Genomic DNA, 23,121 nt, shown 5'->3' on the forward strand with positions numbered 1-23,121 from the left:
TTTGGGGAGCAAAATAACTGATTATGGGCAAAGTAAAGTGGATATAAAATATAGACTGGCAATGGCAAGGTAAGCGTTTCTGAAGAAGAGAAATTTATTAGCATCGAGTATTGATTTAAGTGTCAGGAAGTCGTTTCTGGAAGTATTTGTATGGAATGTAGCCATGTATGGAAGTGAAACATGGACAATAAATAGTTTAGACAAGAAGAGTATAGAAGCTCTCGAAATGTGGTGTTACAGAAGAATGCTGAAGATTATATGGGTAGATCACATCACTAATGAGGAGGGATTGAATTGAATTGGGGAGAAGAGGAGTTTGTGGCACAACTTGACCAGAAGAACGAATCGGTTGGTAGGACATGTTGTGAAGGAACGAGGGATCACCAACTTAGTATTGGAGTGCAGCGTGGAGGCAAAAATCGTAGAGGGAGACCAAGAGATGAATACACTAAGCAGATTCCGAAGGATGTAGGCTGCAGTAGGTACTGGGAGATGAAGAGGCTTGCACAGGATAGAGTAACATGGCGAGCTGCATCAAACCATTCTCAGGACTGAACAAAAACGTGTTTGGCAGGTTCCGCGGGGCCATGCGAGACCTATCCACTAAGCCACGGAATGTGTCAATACATAGTCACAGTTCGTTGATTAGGTAATTTATAATAAACGGAATCAAAGAATTGATAAAACAGTAACAACTGGTGAGAGTGTGTACGAAGTAAGAATGTATCACAGATCAAAGTTCTAGACTACTGCAGGAATTCCTGTACGGAACTGTAGTGTGCCACGAGGAAACCTTTCGACATGCGAGTAGATTTGAATACTGGTGGTTTATCACTGAGTTTCTTTCAGTTTTTCTAGAAACCTTTTGAAAAATAAATGTGGCGAATGGTGCATTCCTTTCTATACAATTTTTAACGAAATGTTACCCATGTGCAAATAACTTTTCTCCGTCTGTTATTCACAGATTGAATGTTGCAATTTCTTCAGATTGTGTCTGTACAGCCAACAACTGATCCTGTGATGGTGACATGATGGAAATAGAATTCCGAAGCATCTGAAGAACGGCCTACAAGACATTTGCGAACTGACTGAAAGTATCTGCCTAACTGCCCTTCTCAAGGCTAAGAATGGGATTGCTGCGTGCACAGAGTTTCCCCAAAATAGGATATAGTAGGGTGAAAGTAAGCGAAGTAAAAATGAAAACTGTCACGTTTCACTGCCACAGACAATGGTGATTATTTTTACAGTGAATATAGCAGCATTCATTTTCTGCGCGTGATCTTGAACATTATACTTCTAAGAAAGCTGTTCTTCTTCGCTTAATCTTAGAAATTTAAAACTGTCAACTTCCCTAACTGTTCGACCGCCTTTTAAAGCTGAAAATTCGCTTTTCCAAGAGATCCGCGTTTGCGGTTTGCAATTTATTTTGTCCTCTGAGATTCACGTGACGACTTTTCCGACTACCCTATTGGCTAAATTATATTCTTAGATTCTACGTATTTCACAATAACACTTATGTTCAGTGCAAAGAGAAAATCTTTTTGATAATCTGTCATGTTTGGTGGCAGATTGCTAATACACAAGGTGAACCATATCTCCACCGACAAACTTTCAGAAGTTTTAGTATGGACCAAAATAGAAAAACCTTTCTAGCCAACATTGGCTATGAAATGCATAGGTCCAAGAGCTATGATTACCAGCTCATCTTCGTTACCGCGAAACACATTCCATTTACTGGACAAGTGATCATAGCTCTTAAGGATGATTTTGAACCTATATGTTCAATAGGCTTTTTTCTTGTTTTAGTCCATACTGCCACCTCTGACAGTATGGCGATGGTGTCATTCCTCACCGTCTGTGTAGTGTGAAAAATACTAATACAGGTAAGTGTCGAAATTGAGCTAGGAGCGCTTTCTCTTTCAGAGTAATTTAAGCACTGATACCATTGTAGACCTGCATGAGTCGAGAAAAAAACTGTTATTCCGTTTAGTTTTTTATTGGTGCCAACAGACGAAGCACCCCCCCCCCCCCCCCACAATGTCCAGATGTAATTGCACAGAAAATGGTGTAGCCTGTAAGGGCACTGGGGCTCGCCGTAATGCAATTCGCTGCTATTGCAGTTTATTGTTCCATTCAGAGTTGAGTCCTTTGTGAAACTGACACTGAACCTTCCTCTTCATCAAAAAACAGGAAGGAGAAGCAAAATAGAAGGATAGGACACGAGTTATCATTGGAAAACCAATCAAAATTTTAATCAAAATTACTGCTTTTGACAGTACTTTAACCAAAAATGAATAATTATTGCTAGGCCTCCCCGAAAACTAAAAGGTTTCAGTTACTGCAAGATGGGGCTTCTTGGATTTTCTCAGAGCCTCAAGAAAATACATACATGGTGATGCAGCTGACCCTGCGTATGGATTTTATGCAATCCACAACGCCTCGAAAACCTGTCTGTGAGATTGTGATATTCTCTCACATGCTGTGTGCAAACTATTAGTCCTACAGAAAAAATTAATACGATCTTTTTGTAGGAAATGCAATTAAATTTTGTACAGAGATACGTTTTCATTGTTGGCCCGATTTTCGACTTATTTCAAGAAAAACGCGTTTGAAGGTCATTTTTGTACTTCCTTCTTGAATAATTCGAAAACTACTGCGGTTAGCGAAAACGTATCCCAGTACCAAATTTAACTACGTTAAATTGCCTCAAAAAGGTGCCGTTCATTTTTCCTGTAGGGCTAATAGTTTGCGTGCAGGGAGAGAGGCAATGGACAAATCTTGCTCGTTGTACTTAAGGGCGCTGCAGGTTGCATAAAACCCATAAATATGGGGAGCTGAATCACGCTGTGTATACGTCGAAGCTTGAGTGGCACACATCACGACTGTGAATCTGAAAACAAGATCCAGGAGTTGTTTGCTAAAGGATAAGCCACGCTCAACTTCTTTCGGTGGGAGAAGCGGTTTATTCTGATGAGAGCAATCACAGTCCACCTTATGAGAGTGGCAAAACTTCCATGCTTGTCCGATGCAGTACATTTTAGTGAGACAAAAAAATGACATTCGTACTGTTCTTCGACAATGTGGGAAGAAAACAAGGAGTTTTGTGACAGTATTTCAAGTCGTTAACAATTTATTTAAAGATTTGAGTTAGGTCACAAAGCATAACTCAGAATGGATGCAGATCATTTTAAGTTTCAAAAATTCTAAAAATACTTTGCATCTGGTTTTCTTACACTTGTTGTTGTAGGTCTACTTGAAAGGATTCATTGTTGTTAGCAGGTAATAAAAGAGTAAATAAAAGTCTTGCGGGAATTCTTATTGCCATACAATATTTTCATTCACCTGGGAAAAAATATTTTTGGCACTATACAATATTTTCATTCCTCTGGGAAAAAATGTTTTTGCCACTTAAATCTAATGACCGTTCGACTCTGCAAGTACACTGTACCACATGTGACATTCGAAGCAAATATAGATTATGAATTTAATACGTAGATGCAAGACACACAAATGGAACTTGTAAGACCCACATCCACGCACGAGGCGAGGGTCGAAGTTACTACCTCCGCTTTGGGCTGTTCCCCCACCAACTTACACCCACGGAAGTCGGGGCTCTACAGTGTCTCTCTCTCTGTCTCTCTCTCTCTCTCTCCCTCCGTGACGGCCATCCGAACAACACGATCCTCATAAACTAATCGCCCTTTCGCCTCGGAGCTCCATCGGGCAAGGGAGTAGCGGCGCTGGAGCCAAAAGATCGATCACTGCTGACTCTGTCTTACGACATTCCGAAAACATTGAATTCCAGCTGGCATTCAGATATTGGCGAACTTCATCTCGGCCAGAGATCAGGGTCATATAAATCAGCGGAAGGAAGGAAACTGGCAACGGAGAAAACGGTACCGGGCAACACGAGACGGTGGCGCGAAGGGAAATGTATTCTTTTTTTTGTGCACTTCCGCCGAATCCCTTTTCTCCCGGTTGCGTTGGCATCACTGCTTCTCACCAGCCAGTATCTCCCGGTGTATTCTGTTTCGGTCCCTTACGGCCATGTCATCAGGACAGCTAGTAGGTAACTCTATATCTTATTTTTCTGGCATGAGGAGTGGAGATACTGCACCTCGGAGCTGCGGACGGACGAGAGGGCGATAAAGGGGGGGGGGGAGGGGGGGAGAAAACAGAAAAAGGAATAAGAAGAATGAGATGGCAGAGAAGTATAGGGACGGACTCTGTCTTCCCCCATTGCGCCAGCGAGTTCTCGCCCCTTGCTGGAACCTCCCGACTAGCTGCGCCTTTTGAAGGGACTAGAAATGAAAACCTTCCCTGTTTTCCATCACAATACTGGGCGCGAAATTATTTGGATTCTGATTCGCATCAATTTGGCGAGGGGAGCGGCATATGACGTTGGCGTCTCCATTCGTTTCCTATTCCACGCAGCGTGCCTCCGTATAAGAGGCAAACACACACGCATATACACAACACATCGTACCTTAAGCCACACTACCATGTACAATAAGTGCCTATGTCGCCGACGAGAACGTTAACTGCATTGTTAAGAACACGATTGGGAAGAGAAAGGTGTTTGAACACACGAACTTCCATAATAAACTACGAATGTGTCTTTCATGTCTCTGAATAAAATAAACTGATTATCTACTCTCTTCAGAATTTACTGATTACTAAAAATTAACTCACTGAATCTAATAAATAAGAGGATACAAGATGCCGATGAAATGTCGGAATCTGATTTACAGTGAAACGCAGTGCGTTTTACAGACAATAAAAATTGGAAAGAAGAGACTATTTTCTTACCTTACTCTCCAATTGTACTTTGTTATACGAGGCGCTGTGGCTAATTTTAAACAGAAGTTTCAATCTATTGCTCGTAACTTGAGCGTAGATCGGAATTATGTGACTAAGAAGTAAATGTTCATAACCAGATGGAATATAAATATAGAGTTTCCTGATTAAACAAAAAAGAAACAGAGTGTGCGTGTTACACTTCTCTTTCGGAACGGTGCAGCACCTCAGCATGTAGAACCAGCATTTCACTTATTGCAAAATATTTCATGCTCAAGAAGTGTCTACTAAGATTATTGTCGATCGTTATCAGCTGAAAATTGTCTCTCAACCGAGCGAAGTGGCGCAGTGGTTAGACACTGGACTCGCATTCGGGAGGACGACGGTTCAATCCCGTGTCCGGCCATCCTGATTTAGGTTTTCCGTGATTTCCCTACATCGCTCCGGGCAAATGCCGGGATGGTTCCTCTGAAAGGGCACGGCCCACTTCCTTCCCCATCCTTCCCTCATCCGATGAGACCGGTGACCACGCTGTCTGGTCTCCTTTCCCAAACAACCAAACCCAACCAATTGTCTCTAATATTGTCGATCACTTATTTCTTGAAGTGGTTTTATTCATATTAAGTATATCGCCCAGGATTTTAATTGTGCTGCCGTAAAGAATTAATAAGCTGTCAGATAATGATTCTGATTTGCGTTATTCGTCAGCGGTCAAACGGAGATAAGTCTGGGACGAATGAGAGAAGCTTTTAACATCTGACTGTGTGCGGTAGTTAATTGCAGACAGTGAGGAGACAAGGAATGACTGAAATTGCAGAAGAAAGGATGTTTTTAAACAACAATTTCCTTTCGACGCTACTGTCATTTTTTTGGAAAATTCAGCTCATTAATACCCGTAGACACTGAGAAGCAGTTGGCACAGAGAACTGTAGGGAGTGAGTTGTTCTACAAAGTGGGTGGAACTGTATTAAAGCTAATCATAGTGCCACAGGGATAATAAGGGGGGACCTACTTCGAAGAATATTACAAAGAGCTGTGAAATGCTACCGAGGAAAGAGGAATTATATGCGTAGCCGCTATCTGGTTCACTATTTTTCCGATAAGCGACTGCACAGGGGCTCTTATATCTTAAGAATTCCATATACATGAAACAATGAAATACAAAACGATAAATATGAAGACTCATATGAATGTATCAAGTATACTAGGAAAAGAGGATGTACCTTCAAGTCAAATGATTTGAAACTGTACTGATGCAGTTAAGAATATGTCAGCGATACTACATTCTTGAATTTCCCGATACAGTGATCGTGATATGCATCACAGATTGGTAACATGCTTCTATTCGAGTTTAAAAATAAGCCCCAACTGATGAAATCCATTATCGTTATTTTTAATTACTATGAAAACAGAGGAATCACAGAGAAAAAAGTTGTATTTATTGCATATATTTCATGGCGTAAATAAAGCTTATGATGACGGTACCAAATACTAATTTCAGCTTAAGAGCTCGTTATTTCTGACACAGGAGGCCGCAAAGAATTAGTCTGTAACTTTGTGTGAGAGTACGAGAGTCTGTGGTTCTGTTTCTTCTTCTTCTTTGGAAAATACAAAATTCATTCTTTCTTTTGAGCGGAGTTCTCATTGAAATGAATAATCTAGAATAAATAATTACGTGCGCTGGACTGAGCATCGAACGTGAATCTTAACAGGAGAGAATCTAGTTTTCGAGTCCCACTACAGCGCACATTTTCTTCTCGACACAAAGGTTGTTGTTGTTGTCATCAGTCATGAGACTCGTTTGATGCAGCTCCCCATGCTACTCTATTCTGTGGAAGCTTCATCTCCCAGTACCTACTGCAACCTACATCTTTCTGAATCTGCTTGGTGTATTCATCTCTTGGTCTCCCTCTACGATTTTTACCCTCCACGCTGCCCTCCAATACTAAATCGGTGATCCCCTGATGCCTCAGAACATGTCCTACCAACCGATCCCTTCTTCTCGTCAAGTTGTGCCACAAACTTCTCTTCTCCCCAATCCTATTCAACATCTCCTCATTATTTATGTGATCTACCCATCTAATCTTCAGCATTCTTCTGTAACACCACATTTCGAAAGCCTCTATTCTCTTCTTGTCTAAACTATTTATCGTCCATGTTTCACTTCCATACATGGCTACACTCCATACAAATACTTTCAGAATCGACTTCCTGACGCTTAAATCTACACTCGATGTTAACAAATTTCTCTTCTTCAGAAACGCTTTCCTTCCCATTGCCAGTCTACACTTTATATCCTCTCTACTTCGACCATCATCAGTTATTTTGCTCTCAAAATAGCAAAACTCCTTTACTACTTTAAGTGTCTCATTTCCTAATTTAATACCCTCAACATCACCTGACTTAATTCCACTACATTCCATTATTTTAGTTTTGCTTTTGTTGACGTTCATCTTATATCCTCCTTTCAAGACACTATCCATTCCGTTCAACTGCTCTTCCAAGTCCTTTGCTGTCTCTGACAGAATTAAAATGGCATCGGCGAACCTCAAAGTTTTTATTACTTCTCCTTGGATTTTAATACCTACTCCGAATTTTTCTTTTGTTTCCTTCACTGCTTGCTCAATATACAGATTGAATAACATCGCGAAGAAGCTACAACCCTGTCTCACTCCCTTCCCAACGACTGCTTCCCTTTCATGCCCCTCGGCTCTTATAACTAACTTCTGGTTTCTATACAAATTGTAAATAGCCTTTCGCTCCCTATATTGTACCCCTGCCACCTTCAGAATTTGAAAGAGAGTATTCCAGTCAACATTGTCAAAAGCTTTCTCTAAGTCTACAAATGGTAGAAACGTAGGTTTACCTTTCCTTAATCTAGCTTCTAAGATACGTCGTAGGGTCAGTATTGCCTCACGTGTTCCAATATTTCTGCGGAATCCAAATTGATCTTCCCCAAGGTCGGCTTCTACTAGTTTTTCCATTCGTCTGTAAAGAATTCGTGTTAGTTTTTTTCGCAGCCGTGACTTATTAAACTGATAGTTCGGTAATTTTCACACCTGTCAACACCTGCTTTCTTTGGGATTGGAATTATTATATTCTTCTTGAAGTCTGAGCGTATTTCGCCTGTCTCATACATCTTGCTCACCAGATGGTAGCGTTTTGTCAGGACTGGCTCTCCCAAGGCCGTCAGTAGTTCCAATGGAATATTGTCTACTCCTGGGGCCTTGTTCTGTCAAACTCTTCACGCAGTATCATATCTCCCATTTCATCTTCATCTACATCCTCTTCCATTTCTATGACATTGTCCTCAAGTACATCGCCCTTGTATAGACCCTCTGTATACTCCTTCCACCTTTCTGCTTTCCCTTCTTTGCTTAGAGCTGGGTTTCCATCTGAGCTCTTAATATTCATACCAGTGGTTCTCTTTTCTCCAATGGTCTCTTTAATTTTCCTGTAGGCAGTATCCATCTTACCGCTAGTGAGATAAGCCTCTACATCCTTACATTTATCCTCTAGCCACCCATGCTTATCCATTTTGCACTTCCTGTTGATATTTTTGAGACGTTTGTATTCATTTTTGCCTGCTTCATTTACTGCATATTTATATTTTCTCCTTTCATCAATTAAATTCAATATTTCTTCTGTTATCCAAGGATTTATACTAGCCCTCGTCTTTCTACCTACTTGATCCTCTGCTGCCCTCACTACTTCATCCCTCAAAGCCACCCATTCTTCTTCTACTGTATTTCTTTCCCCCATTCCTGTCAATTGTTCCCTTATACTCTCCCTGAAACTCTGTACAACCTCTGGTTCTTTCAGTTTATCCAGGTCCCATCTCCTTAAATTCCCACCTTTTTGCAGTTTCTTCAGTTTTAATCTACAGGTCATAACCAACAGATTGTGGTGAGAGTCCACATCTGCCCCTGGAAATGTCTTACAATTTAAAACCTGGTTCCTAAATCTCTGTCTTAGCATTATATAATCTATCTGATACCTTTTAGTATCTCCAGGGTTCTTCCATGTATACAACCTTCTTTCATGATTCTTAAACCAAGTGTTAGCTATGATTATGTTGTGTTCTGTGCAAAATTCTACCAGGCGGCTTCCTCTTTCATTTCTTAGCCCCAATCCATATTCACCTACTATGTTCCTTTCTCTCCCTTTTCCTACACTCGAATTCCAGTCACCCATGACTATTAAATTTTCGTCTCCCTTCACAATCTGAATAATTTCTTTTATTTCATCATACATTTCTTCAATTTCTTCGTCATCTTCAGAGCTAGTTGGCATATAAACTTGTACTACTGTAGTAGGCGTGGGCTTCGTGTCTATCTTGGCCACAAAAATGCGTTCACTACGCTGTTTGTAGTAGCTTGCCCGCATTCCTATTTTTTTTTATTCATTATTAAACCTACTCCTGCATTACCCCTATTTGACGTTGTATTTATAACCCTGTATTGGCCTGACCAAAAGTCTTGTTGCTCCTGCCACCGAACTTCACTAATTCTCACTATATCTAACTTTAAACTATCCATTTCCCTTTTTAAATTTTCTAACCTACCTGCTCGATTAAGGGATCTGACATTCCACGCTCCGATCCGTAGAACGCCAGTTTTATTTCTCCTGTTAACGTTACAAATATCCAATGATATTTTTGTTCAGTTAGCAGTCGGTTAGTACTTTAAATGAATCGGAAATCAACGGAGTTACGCACCTGCAGTGAGCTCCGGTTTCAACCAGTCGCGGTGCATCCCTTTGCCAGACGCCTCAGGAGGTGACTTCTGTTCCGACTTATCGATCTCGTTGAGATTCGACTGGTACTTGGAGCCTATAAAAATGCGAAGATACAGGAAATACATTTGATATTAGTGATCCATAAAGACTATTTATGCACAGATTGCAAGTTTTTGTGGTACTGTTACTACATTTAAAATTGGATGACTAATTGCTGCTAATAAGGAAGTGTTAAGGCACTTAGGAAGTCGTAGTTTCATTACAGTTTCATAGAGTTACAGGTATTAGTTTCAAAATTTTAAGTTCTAAAAGTATTTATGTACATCTCTAAAGGATAGACTATAATCGTATAAAATACAAGCTAACGGCAGTGAAATTAATTGCCTTAGATACATTATCCCGACATCTAGCAGTATAAAACAGTGAATACATTGCTATTAGAATAATGAAGTATGCTAGTCTACATACCTTCTGTGAATCTGTGCCATAAGTCATGGGTAGGATGTTGGCAACACTCCTGTTAATTTACTTCGAATTAAGTAACATGTTCTGGATTGTTTTCTTGAACTACAAACTCTGTAAATTATTTTATTGTGATTCTTGTTTGCTAGAGGTTGTAACTTAATATAAATGTTCGTCAGTTTCCTTTTTTCGATAAACCGAAAGCCAAGAGCTGACAGAGACTACTCTAAAATATTACTTGTACAATTGATTTTTTACAACTTTTTTCAGTCTATATACGTGTGTGAAATATCTTACCTGTTAACTCTGGAATTTATGTTACACTACTGGCCATTGAAATTGCTACACCACGAAGATGACGTGCTACAGACGCGATATTTAACCCACAGGAAGAAGATATTGCGATATGCAAATGATCAGCTTTCCAGAGCCTTCACACAAGGTTGGCGCCGGGGGCGACACCTACAACGGGTTGACATGAGGAAAGTTTCCAACCGAATTCTCATACATAAACAGCAGTTCACCGGCGTTGCCTGGTGAAACGTTGTTGTGATGCCTAGTGTAAGGAGAAGAAATGCGTACCATCACGTTTCCGACTTTGATAAAGATCGGATTGTAGCCTATTGCGATTGCGGTTTATCCTATCGCGACATTGCTGCTCGCGTTGGTCGAGATCCAATGACTGTTAGCAGAATATGGAATCGGTGGTTCAGTTGGGTAATACGAAACGCCGTGCTGGATCTCATCGGCCGCGTATCACTAGCAGTCGAGATGACGGGTATCTTATCCGCATGGCTGTAACGGATCTTGCAGCCACGTCTCGATCCCTGAGGCAACAGATGGGGACGTTTGCAAGATAACAATCATCTGCACGAACAGTTCGACGACGTTTGCATCAGCATGCACTATCAGCTCGGAGACCATGGCTGCGGTTGTACTTGACGCTACATCACTGACATGAGCGCCTGCGATGGTGTACCCAACGACGAACCTGGGTGCACGAAAGGCAAAACGTCGTTTTTTCGGATGAATCCAGGTTCTGTTTGTAGCATCATGATGGTCGCATCCGTGTCTGGCGACATCGCGGTGAACGCACATTGGAAGCGTGTATTCGTCACCGCCATACTGGCGTATCACCCGGCGTGATGGTATGGGATGGCATTGGTTACACGTCTCGGTCACCTCTTGTTCGAATTGACGGCACTTTGAACAGCGGTCGTTACATTTCAGATGTGTTATGACCCGTGGCTCTACCCTTCATTCGATCCCTGCGAAAACCTACGTTTCAGCAGGATAATTCTCGACCGCATGTTGCAAGTCCTGGACGGGCCTTTCTGAACACAGAAATTGTTCGACTGCTGCCCTGGCTAGCACATTCTCCAGATCTCTCACCAATTGAAAACGTCTGGTCAATGGTGGCCGAGCAACTGGCTCGTCAAAATACACCAGTCACTACTCTTGTTGAACTGAGGTATCGTGTTGAAGCTTCATGGGTAGCTGTACCTGTACACGCCATCCAAGCTCTGTTTGACTCAACGCCCAGGAGTGTCAAGGCCCTTATTACGGCTAGAGGTGATTGTTCTGGGTACTGATTTCTTAGGATCTATGCAACCAAATTGCGTGAAAATGTAATCACATGTCAGTTCTAGAATAAGATATTTGTCCAATGATTACCCGTTTATCATCTACATTTCTTCTTGGTGTAGCAATTTTAATGGGTAGTAGTGTATTTGAAAACGGATACCACTTACGACTGATAGAGGATATTGAGATGATCTAAAGCTTAGCAAGGCATGTCGTTAGCCGATCAAATATAAGGGGCACTCAAACAAAAATCGAACAACCGCCACAATGGGACCATGGAATCGTTCCATTCAAAAACAATGACCACAAGCGTTAATACATACATCCCATTGTGAGACAAGACGCTCAATTACTTTTTCGTAGGATGGGGTCGGCCGCAGACGAATCCACAACCTCACCCACTCAGGCACTTCCTAAGCCGACTAGAACCAACGTCCACGCGTGTCTTTCTCCAGGTCGAAAACGATCTAAAAGCCATACAATAAAGGATTTGTGTTGTACGGGGGATGCTGCAGTGTTTTCGAACCAAATCTCAGAAGCCTTACTTTCGTCTGATTGACAGTGTGGGGGCGTGCGACATCGTGCAATGGGATAATTCCGGCCGACAACATTTCTGGGCGTTTGGACTCAATGGCGCGCAGCATTTCCTGCAACGTCTTCATAGCGCTGCACATTGATTTTGGTTCCACGCTTGAGGGACTCGACGAGCAGAGGGGTCCTTGCAGTAGAAGAAGGAGGTCATGATGACCTTACCGGAATTTGTGGGAACAGCTTTAGATTTCTTTGGCAGGGTAGATGTGGGCTGTCGGAATGCTGTCAGATGGGATCATCCTGTTGCACGATTGTGCCCGCCTCCACACTTACAATTGGACGAAGGCTACACTTCAGCAATTTGTTTGAGAAACACTGCCACATCCTTCGTTGGCCAGGATCTTCCACCATGTGATTTGCACATGATTGGTGGCCTGAAGGAAGACACACCTGGAGGTCGGTTTCATTCGCACGAGAAAGTGCAGGAGTGAGTACCGTTGTGAATCTGTCAGCAGGAGACCGCGTCTACCAAACAGAAATTGGTCATTGCGTATCCCTGTGTAATAAATGTCTTAACCCGCATACTAACTTCTTTTGGTTGGAACCATTCCATGGTCCAGTTGTTATGGGAGATTGGTTTTCATTTCACTGCCATTTATAGTAAGGGCGAATGCATCATGTAGATCCAGAATGAGATTTTCACTCTGCAGCGGAGTGAGCGCTGATATGAAACTTCCTGGCAGATTAAAACTGTGTGCCGGACTGAGATTCGAACTCGGCTCTTTTGCCTTTCGCGGGCAAGTGCTCTACTTTACCTTGGTAAAGCACTTGCCCGCGAAAGGCAAAGGTCCCGAGTTCGAGTCTCGGTCCGGCACACAGTTTTAATCTGCCAGGAAGTTTTGCATCGTGCAGATGTTTAGCCAAGGCCAGTGGCAGACGCTGTAAAGGAAGAATTCTTCATCAGGGTCTGGTTTTGTTTTAGAATTCCAATGCATATGTTCCTGAAAGAGTCAGCAAATGTATTGTTTTCTCAAGTGGTTCAACTGGCTCTAAGCACTACGGGACTAAACATCTGAGGTCATCAGTCCCCTAGACTTAGTACTACTTAAACCTAACTAACCTAAGGACATCATACTCATCCATGCCCAAGGCAGGATTCTCACCTGCGAGCGTAGCAGCAGCGCGGTTCCGGACTGAAGCGCCTAGAACCGCTCGGCCACATCGGCCGGCTATTGTTTTCTCCTACGTATATTTCGGAAGATGGACACGAACGTAAAATTAGAGAGATTCCAGCCCGCACGGAGGCCTACCAACACTCATTCTTCCTACGAACTATTGATGACCCTAACAGGAAAGGGGGCAAGTGACAGTGTTAAAAAAGTAACCTCTGTCACACACCGTAAGATACAGATGTAGTTGTAGAAGTACGATAGGTGCATGTCATTCTGCATTAATGTCTTGTCGAGTAGTCCTGGTTGTAACCTGAATCCTTCTGGAGGTGACACTGCTGGCCATGAAGTTTTGGTGAAGTTTTAGTAATGTTAATCCACATCTTGTGACAAGGAGTGAGCCTAGTGTAAATGCTGTTAACAACATGTTAATATCGCGAAATATGAAGTTATGTATTCAGGGAAAGGTAAACTATGTATGTTAATCGATGAAGTACGGTATGTATCTACAAAGAAGGGCGGTGGTGATCAGAATAAAATCAAATCAAATGTTCAAATGTGTGTGAAATCTTATGGGACTGAACTGCTAAGGTCACTAGTCCCTAAGCTTACGCACTACTTAACCTGAATTACCGTAAGGACGAACACACACACCCACGCCCGAAGGAGGACTCGAACCTCTGCCGGGATCGGCCGCACAGTCCATGACTGCAGGGCCTTAGACCGCAGAATAAAATCAAATAGCTCGCCAAAGATGCTGTTTTATACAGGAAGGTAATGTTGTTGGGCAATTGCAAGAGAATGCTGAGAAACTAGGGGAAGAAAGGGTTCAAATGGCTCTGAGCACTATGGGACTTAACATCTGAGGTCATCGGTCCCCTAGACTTAGAACTACTTAAACCTAACTAACCTAAGGACATCACACACGTCCATTCCCGAGGCAGGATTCGAACCTGCAACCGTAGCGATCGCGCGGTTCCATGCTGAAGCTCCCAGAACCTCTCGGCCACAGTGGCCGGCCTAGGGAAAGATTTTGATCTTAGTGTAATGAATGTCAACTCTCTTTAAATCTATATAAAGCAAGCATCAGGTTATGAGGTCAGTGGTGAATATCTGGAGCACGTCATATCATAGACAAATCTGTAGGCGTTGTGAGGAAGTGGTACGAAATGTGAGGAATGCAAAAAATTGTAGTTGGGGAGATGACTGGAAGGCTTCGACTTGTTGGTAGGGTTATGGAGGAGTGTGCAGTACATCTGCAAAGATGGTCCCAAACGAGATTCTTAGTCCACTAACGATGAAGAGCAGCTCCAACGTTAGTTCTTAATAAGTAGACGGAATAGCAGAAACCGAACGAATTCAGTTACACCTTGGTAGATTCGTTACGGCACGCTGTAGCACATGTGAAAGTGTAATTCGGGTTATAGGGTACATTTAACTGCGATCTTCGGAAGAATGGCGTTCTAGGCAACTTACTGAAATTGTGTGCATGGAAGACTGAGCCACAGTTCTGTTAACACCTTTGCTTACCAGCTGTGGAGACGATGAAAGTAACATTAGAGCAATTATTCTGCGTGAAATGTCAAATACACTGTTACTTTTCCGCCACTCAGATACTCGAAAGGAATTGTAAATAAACTGCTAATATTTGTTCGAAGTACCCTCCACCACCCGCAGTACTGGCGTTCCAAATCCACGAATATTCTTACTCTGTATTAATAGCAATTCTTTTGATCAAACTCTTAACATGTTTACTCCACAAGTAGTTTAGTAAAAAATGGTTCAAATGGCTCTGAGCACTATGGGTTCAAAAATGGTTCAAATGGCTCTGAGCACTATGGGACTCAACTGCTGAGGTCATTAGTCCCCTAGAACTCAGAACTAGTTAAACCTAACTAACCTAAGGACATCACAAACATCCATGCCCGAGGCAGGATTCGAACCTGCGACCGTAGCGGTCTTGCAGTTCCAGACTGCAGCGCCTTTAACCGCACGGCCACTTCGGCCGGCACTATGGGCTTAACATCTGAGGTCATGAGTTCCCTAGAACTTAGAACTACTTAAACCTAACTAACCTAAAGATATAACACACATCCATGCCCGAGACAGGATTGGAACCTGCGACCGTAGCAGCAGCGCGGTTCCAGACTGAAGTGCCTGGAACCGCTCGGCCACATCGGCCGGTTTGTGGTTTAGTACTTCAGGTATTCGGCATATTGTAACTTTAAATTGTTATCCTTCCGTAGAAAAGCCTTTATAATGGGCAAAGTAGAGTCTTGCGGGTATTTATGTAGTGACCAGTCTTCATTATCCAGTACGACGGAATAGGATGGGGAAATAAACGACCAGCATGAAGATGTTAGCCCGCTGGAGCGTTTTGCTCAAGATTCCAGATTGTGAAATATCTCTAGAAAGGTCGTTTCTACGCAGGTCATACCTCGGAAAGCACAACATGTGGCTCGAAATAGTGCCATCTGTCTCTTCGTATTACGGTACGATCCTCATGAAAACCACATATTTCTGGATCTGCTAAAGATCGCCCCCGCTCACTGGAGGCTTCGAATACACTATTAAATGTTGAAAAGTTGTAGAGAGAAAAGAATGTGAACGTAAAAAAGGGCCAGAGAGGCTGCTGAAGCCTCAATCCCGACAGACAGAGAGGAGAAAGAGAAGGGCTTCCAGAGTAATAGGAAAGATGAACTTTAAATTTTCAACGGACAGTTCTTGGAGGACGTGGGCAGTATCGGGCAAAACTTCTCAGACAGTTCTAGGAAGGAAGAATTATTAGGATTTAAGGCACCGTGTACGGAGAAGTCACCGGAGACGAACCGTAATCTCGGAACTGGAGAGTGATGGGGGTCGGAAACTATCAGTCGTCTATTTTAAAGTACCATCGCAGAAGTAGTGATGTCATTCAGAGTAACTCTGAAAAGCCAAAATAATGCTAGTGTGTCATCAGCGTAGTAGAAGCTATTCAGCTTGTCTCTATTCAAGATGATTCCTTTTCCGGCATTTTCAAGAGTTTCTTTGATGTGTATTTCGAATAAGGATTAAATTTCACTGGTGACAAAACAGAGCCCTGCCTCATTCCGCGGCATATTTTCAATCTATTTCCCAACTTCTACTGTTTTAGCAGCATATTGATTCAACTAGAGATAAATTATGATCCGGAGGTCTCTGTCATCTGTCCCACTGTTTTTAGCACGCCGGCCATATTTTAATGCTTTTTGATTATGAAAACAGCAGGCATGGACGATAGGGCTTATGTTTCTACACCTCTGGCGTAAGACTTGGAAGCAGACTAAAGCTTCTTGCGTACGGACAGCATTTCTGAAGCCGAACTGTGTAGGTGTCATTCGTTCTTCAGAAACATTTGTGAATAACTTTTATAATGTTTTACACCTTATGACTCGTCAAACATACTGTTATAAAATCACTACATTTTTAGCTCATCCTTCTGGCAAGATTACAGATTCTGAATCAGCTATAGGGGAATAGTACACGAATAATATAGTTCATTGAATAGTTTTGTCTATTTATCGAATTGTTCATCATCAAACAACTTAAGGAATTCAGATTGCATTCCATTTTTCATCGGCTGTACTGCTGATCTAATTACTTCTACTATAATATGTCGTCCTATAGCCACAGAGACTCCAGGTGGAGCTGGCCTATCGCCAAGAAAAAGTTCCTTCACATATTTCTTCCAAGCATGTATTCTTCGATTTTCGTCGATGGTCATCTTACCATCATTGCTTACTAATGCAGATGACGGTCTTGCACGGAAGCTTCCAGTCATTTCTTTACTTTATTGTAAGCTTTGGGGTTGTCACATTAACTTTGTTAACTCTCTCTCTGAGCATTTTGGTTTCACTTTTTCTCCTTTTCCATCTGTGATAGTTTGTTCAGTCTTTTACGTTCACCTGAATTTGATTTGCATCTACTTCTTTGACAACTTTCTTGTTTCAGATATAAGGTTTCTCTTTTGATGTTTTCGACTCTTCCATTGAAATTGTTAATCATTTACCTTCACAAAATTACATGGTTCTCTGAGATTTTCATTAAGTTTGAGTTTCACCTCACTTTTTACCAACGGTTACTTCGGTTTTCTTATTCTTTTTAATTTCACATTGCAAACTCGAACCAAGGGATTGCAGCCTGATTCTAGGTCAGTTCCAGCTTAGTGGGGTCATTAAGAATCAGCTTACTTTTGAGTACTACCCTAGTGAGCCGATCGATTTCATATTCGCATCAGAAATGGGAGTTCAGATTGAGAAAGCCACTGTGTAATCTTTCCTTATATGCAGAATGTGTATGTCTTTACACGTACCTACTTTGCGAGTTTGGTGGACGTGCTTATAATTGGCATATCCAGACATGTAGAATAGATCATGCCAATGTGACGTCTGTTACATGTCACTTTCATGGCGTTAAAATTTGGATGGCCAACAACGTAAATAAACTTTCTGTCGACGACAAGATGTAAATAGATGAAGGATTGTCAAGTGTTGCAAGAGGAGGTGACTACCAGATGTCACCCTACCTCATTTCCTTTCTGGCAGCCCTACCTTACTGCCATGTGGCTTTTCAGGGTAAGCGCTTTGCGCTATTCCTGCATTTTCTCAACTTGTTTACTTTGGCGTCTCGGTTTTATATGTCCTCTCTTCTTTAGAATTTACATTTTTGCATACTGGTGTACTGAATCTCTTGTTCGCGGAATTTACTCACGGAGGAGGTCTGGTCACCTTGTATCCTGTGACGGTGCCTTCGATTGTCAGAGACGCTATGAGCCTGTTTGCAGACTGCCTCGACAATTCGTAGAAAACTCGGGCAGTCTGTCTGAATTGATCGCGTAAGTACGGTATACCAAACCGTTCATGGAATGCGCACGTCGGGAAATCTCTCGCCTGATGCAGATAGTCTGAGGACGCTGCCCTGCAGCCCTTATAGCCGTTGTGTTTGACAGTCGGTGGCTTTGCCCCACACTACAGCCGCTTAATCTACCACTGGACGGATCAGGACTGGGTATTCCGTTATGCCACAGTGTGAGTAAATAGTCGATGCTGTGTTTAAAAGAGAGTACAGCGCTTTCAGGCGACGTAACGCTTTCCATTTGACCTCTTCTATATGTAGCGTTCGTGGAAAGTACTACGGCAAGGTACTTTCTTGCTTTGAATGGGACCTTGCATGAATCGCACCGGTAAAGTATACACAATCATTCTTTTTTTTTTATTCATCACTTTCCTGACTGGTTTTATGCGGCGCGCCATGAATTCCTCTCCTGTGCTAACCTCTTTATCTAAGACGAGCACTTCTTGCAGCCTACATACTTAATTATTTGCTGGATGTATTCCAATCTCTGTCTTCCTCTACAGCTTTTGCCCTCTACACCTCCCTCTTGTACCAAAGGAGTGATTCCTTGACGTGTTAACAGATGTCCTATCACTCTGTTTGTTCACCCGTTAGTGTTTCCCACATATTCCTTTCCTTTACTCTCCGATTCTGCATAGAACCTCCTCGTTCCTTACCTTATCAGTCCACCTAATTTTCAACATTAGTCTGTAACACTACATCTCGGATACTTATATTGCCTTCTGTTCCGATTTTCACACCATATTTGACTACCATAAAACTCTGTGCTCCAAACGTAATTTCTCAGAAACTTCTCCCTCAAATTAAGATCTATGTTTGATACTGGTAGACTTCTCTTGGCCAAGACTGACCTTTTTTTCCAGTGCTAGAGTGCTTCTCCTCCTTACTTCGTCCGTCATTGGTTATTTTACTGCCTAGTAGTAGAATTCCTTAATTTCACCTACTTCGTGATCATCAATCCTGTTGTCAAGTTTGTCGCTGCTCTCATTTGTGTTACTTCTCGTTACTTTCATATTTCTTCAGCTTACTCTCAGTCCCTATTCTGTTCTAGTTAGACTGTTCACTCCATTCAGAAGATAATGTAATTCTACTTCACTTTCACCCACTATTGCACTGTAGCAGCGATTCGTGTCATTGATATCCTTTCAACTTGAGTTTTAATTCCACTGATGAAGCTTTCAGTCACTCTACGCCGTATGCAATCACTATCTGGCTTTTAAGACGCCACTTGGTCGTCCATGCTCCTAAAGTGTCACGGGCCGGTTGTAAGCGCCACCGCAACACAACTCGCAGGCAGCGTGCACAGAGCGCTGTATCATCTGGATAAAGCATTAGATGGACCTTCTCCCTGTTGGAGACGTCCGTAGAAAAGAGTGAGTACAGCAGGGGCCCAAGGATGGATCCCTGTGGCGCAGTCGCCATTATTGACCTAGCTGTGCACATACCATGGCCAGCACGGACATGAAAAGGTCTATTTTCCATATAAGACGCAAGGAGCCGCACGCTGGAGTCGGTAAGCCCAGCACAAAAAGGTTGTAAAGGAGGCCCTCATTCCACACGCTGCCTTATTTCTATTGGCAATATAAACCAAAACATTGCATTGAAACAAGCGTTCAGTTAATAGTGCTGTGGAATGTGGGGGAAAAAACCGAAAATTGGCATTCATTAGAAGAAGAACCACACCAAAACTGCAACAGGAGCGTAATATGTAAGAAATTATCCACGCAGCCTGCCACTGATGATGCCTTGCAGAAAATAAAGGCGAAACTTGGTGTGAAATTTACGCCAAACAATTGTTGCAGAGCTCGTGTCATGAAACCAAAACACAAAGCGAGCAGGCTCCGCACCAGTGAAAGTAGCTATTGTCACTGAGCACTACGCTGGCGCCCCTGGTGGCGGAATGGGGTATTGATGCACCACATGAATCAGACTTGAGGGTGTTGGCTAAGAAATGACATATCTACTGATTATGTAGGTTATCTCAATCAATTTCTGTATCATTCTAAAGTTGTATTGTCCGTTTTGACTCACCGTGCAGTTTTGTGGGAGACGCGCATCCTTCCACTGTTTGGGAATGGCAGTTATTTCTGCATGTTTCCATGCCGCTGGTTAGTCGCCAGTTCTGAATATATGGTTCAAAATATCAGTGACAATCTCCCGACTCCGTCTCCCAAAGCTCCTTTCCGGCCATATGTGGGGTCTGGACCCATCCACCATACTCCACAGCTATAAATCCCTCATCCGCCGTATCCTTTGCTACTCCCCCCCTGCCTGGATCTCCGCACCCCCCTACCTGTTACAAATCCCTTCACATCCTTGAATGCCATGCTCTCCGCCTCACCTATCACATCTGTCTCCCCTCCCCCACGCGGATCCTGTATGGCCACATTCCGTTCCCCACCTCCTCCTTTTCCTTGAACGGATATGGATCCTGTACATCTCCCAAAAACTCGATCCTCCTCACCCGCTTGTCTCCCCCATCCTGTCCCACCCCCGCCTGCTGCCGTGCCTGTATTCCCACGTCCCACCCGGTCTCCATCTCTCCACTTTCCTTACCCTCTCCCAAGGTGGCTTCCGCCAGCTCCCTCTCCCTGATGATGCCCTCCTCCCCTCCATCTACCCCTTCTACCAACTTTGACCCTCCCTCCCTCTTCCTGTGTTTGCTCCTTTGGGCACCCTCCCTCCCTTCTCTCCCCCTTCCCTCCCTCCTCCATTTCTCTCCACTCCTACCCCGAGCTTCCCCTCCCCTGTCCCTCTACTCCTCCTCCCATCTCCTCCGCCATTGGGATCTTTGTTCTCCCCTCTCCCCCCATCACCCTTCTTCCCCTCTTGGCAGGTCCCCGGACTCACACACGCTACGTGGACATTCGCGCGCCGGAGATCATCGCCATCAGTGTCTCGTGTGTGCCATCGTGTTTAGTGTTCAGTGTTCATCGTCGCACTCCATCGTTCACCTGTGCCATCGACATCTTCAGTGTTTGTGCGTCGTGACAACAGTTTGTAGTGTGGATTATCGTCGAGTGTGCACGGCTCCGTGTTTGTCTTTATGTGTCTACTGTTTTATTACCCACTGTTATGTAACTTCTGTGTATTCTTTCTGTTGTTTCTTTGTCCATTCTATGGCTGAAGAGCAGCGTCACATGCTGCTGACAGCCTGCCTGTTTGTATGGGTTTAAAAATAACAATAAAGAAAAAAAAAGAAACAGTGACAATCTGGTATCAGATGGGAGCTGCCTTAGCATAGTATTCTCGATCTGGCCGTAGTCTCCAACTTTCGTACTGTTGAGATGAGTTTGTTGTTGTTTAACCTCCTCTGTGCTGATTATATCAAGAAAGTGTCAGTACAGAGGATGGTAGCAGGTCGCTAACGACGCCGTTCCCCGCGGCTCCTGGCAGTGCAGGGCCAGCTCCCCGCAAAGTGGCAGCTTCTGCCACGCCGCCCCGCCGCCTTCTAGCCAGTGGGCCATGGTCTCCTTCCGCGGTCCCGGCGCGTCTTACCGACCCACCCACCCCGTACCCCTACACCACCCCCGCTACCCCCCCTTCCTCCAACCACCACCACCCTCCGCACCCCGCACCCACGCCGCGGCTGGGCCCTGTAATCTGAACCGCCGGTAATTAAATCATAAGGCGATTACTGCGTATTTCTGGGCGCCGCGCGGATCGCGTCTTCTGCCGCGGTCGGATCGTGTTTTATTCCTCCGCCAAAAGAGCTGGGCCGAAAGTAATATTTCCTTAATTAATTTCCAGAGTCGCAATTAACCGGAACAATTTAATTTCGGAAGCATTTTCCGTTTACAGGCTGGAATGAATTACAACGGCGAGGCGTCCTTGTTAGGGGTGTACACTTTCTATGAAGAAAGCTGGTTAACATCTGAGTGAAGAATCACAGAAAACGTAATAAAAGGAAAAAACATGGATTATTACCTCCTTTTATTAGATCCTTATAATGGGCTGTATACTGTAATTGTGTACCTATTGCTATTTGATTAAAATCTTTACGAGTGTACTGCCGTGTCATCTTATGTAAAATAGTGAAACAATAAAATTCAGAACACAGAATTTGAAAGGTTCTACTGATGATGCACTGAAGCCTCAACAACGAATATGTATAGAAATATACATTGTGAGTACGTTGCTGCCTACATTGGGGAAACCCATGGCCTGTTACAACCTACATAGAGGAGCAGCACAATAGATCGGCTTTCGTGGAGAACCGTCGCAGTTGTCGAAGTCTATAAGATTCCGGGAAGCCTGAGTACTTTCGAGGTAACAGGGCAGACGCAAACTCAAAATATGAGATTCAGCTGTAATCTAGACGCAGGTTAAGAGCCAAACCGGAGAAGGTGCCTACAGGCTCCCAGTGTCATGGTTGGCCGACCTCAGTGGCCGAGCGGTTCTAGGCGCTACAGTCCGGAGCAACATGACCGCTACGGTTGCAGGTTCGAATCCTGTCTTGGGCAGCTTAGTTAGGTTTAAGAAGCTTTAAGTTCTAGGGGACTGATGACCTCAGAAGTTAAGTCCCATAGTGCTCAGAGCCATTTGAACAATTTGTCACGGTTGCCGGAAACTCTCAGACGACGGTCCGTGTGTGATAACAGGACAACGATGTCTCTGAACAACACACTGCAAGCACCAGCTGGAAAAACAGTGCACACTTAACTGGTGCCGATTCTCCGTGACAAACAGCACGTAGCCAACGCGTGCTTGTCACCGTTTTGCAGTGAGTTATCAGTTACCAGTAAGCCAGGTAACAAATGAACAGTCTGCCATATGTTCGGTCCTCTTCCAATGTCACCAACAAGTGGTATTTTAGAGCCAATGAAATCTAATTTGACATCAGTGGTTTCGTGACACTGTTAAGAATGTATTATATTAACGCACTCAAGGCCCAGCTAAATCAGTCTAGTCGCTAAGAAAGGCCGCTGCAAAAAGGCTGAAAGGGATACTTTTGTATTTTGACACGTAT

At 43.3% G+C, this 23,121-nt stretch overlaps 1 protein-coding gene across 1 annotated transcript in view; it reads right to left on the minus strand.

Moving 5' to 3' along the window:
- LOC124799176 (lachesin-like) overlaps positions 1 to 23,121 on the minus strand; it is a 930,642-nt gene that overhangs the window by 13,334 nt on the left and 894,187 nt on the right. The window contains exon 9 of the mRNA XM_047262712.1: positions 9,515 to 9,628. Within this exon, the coding sequence (XP_047118668.1) occupies positions 9,515 to 9,628 (114 nt within the window). The remainder of the gene's footprint in view (positions 1 to 9,514; positions 9,629 to 23,121) is intronic.

Source organism: Schistocerca piceifrons, chromosome 5 (genome assembly GCF_021461385.2).
Source record: "Schistocerca piceifrons isolate TAMUIC-IGC-003096 chromosome 5, iqSchPice1.1, whole genome shotgun sequence".
In the NCBI taxonomy this organism is placed as follows: domain Eukaryota; kingdom Metazoa; phylum Arthropoda; class Insecta; order Orthoptera; family Acrididae; genus Schistocerca; species Schistocerca piceifrons.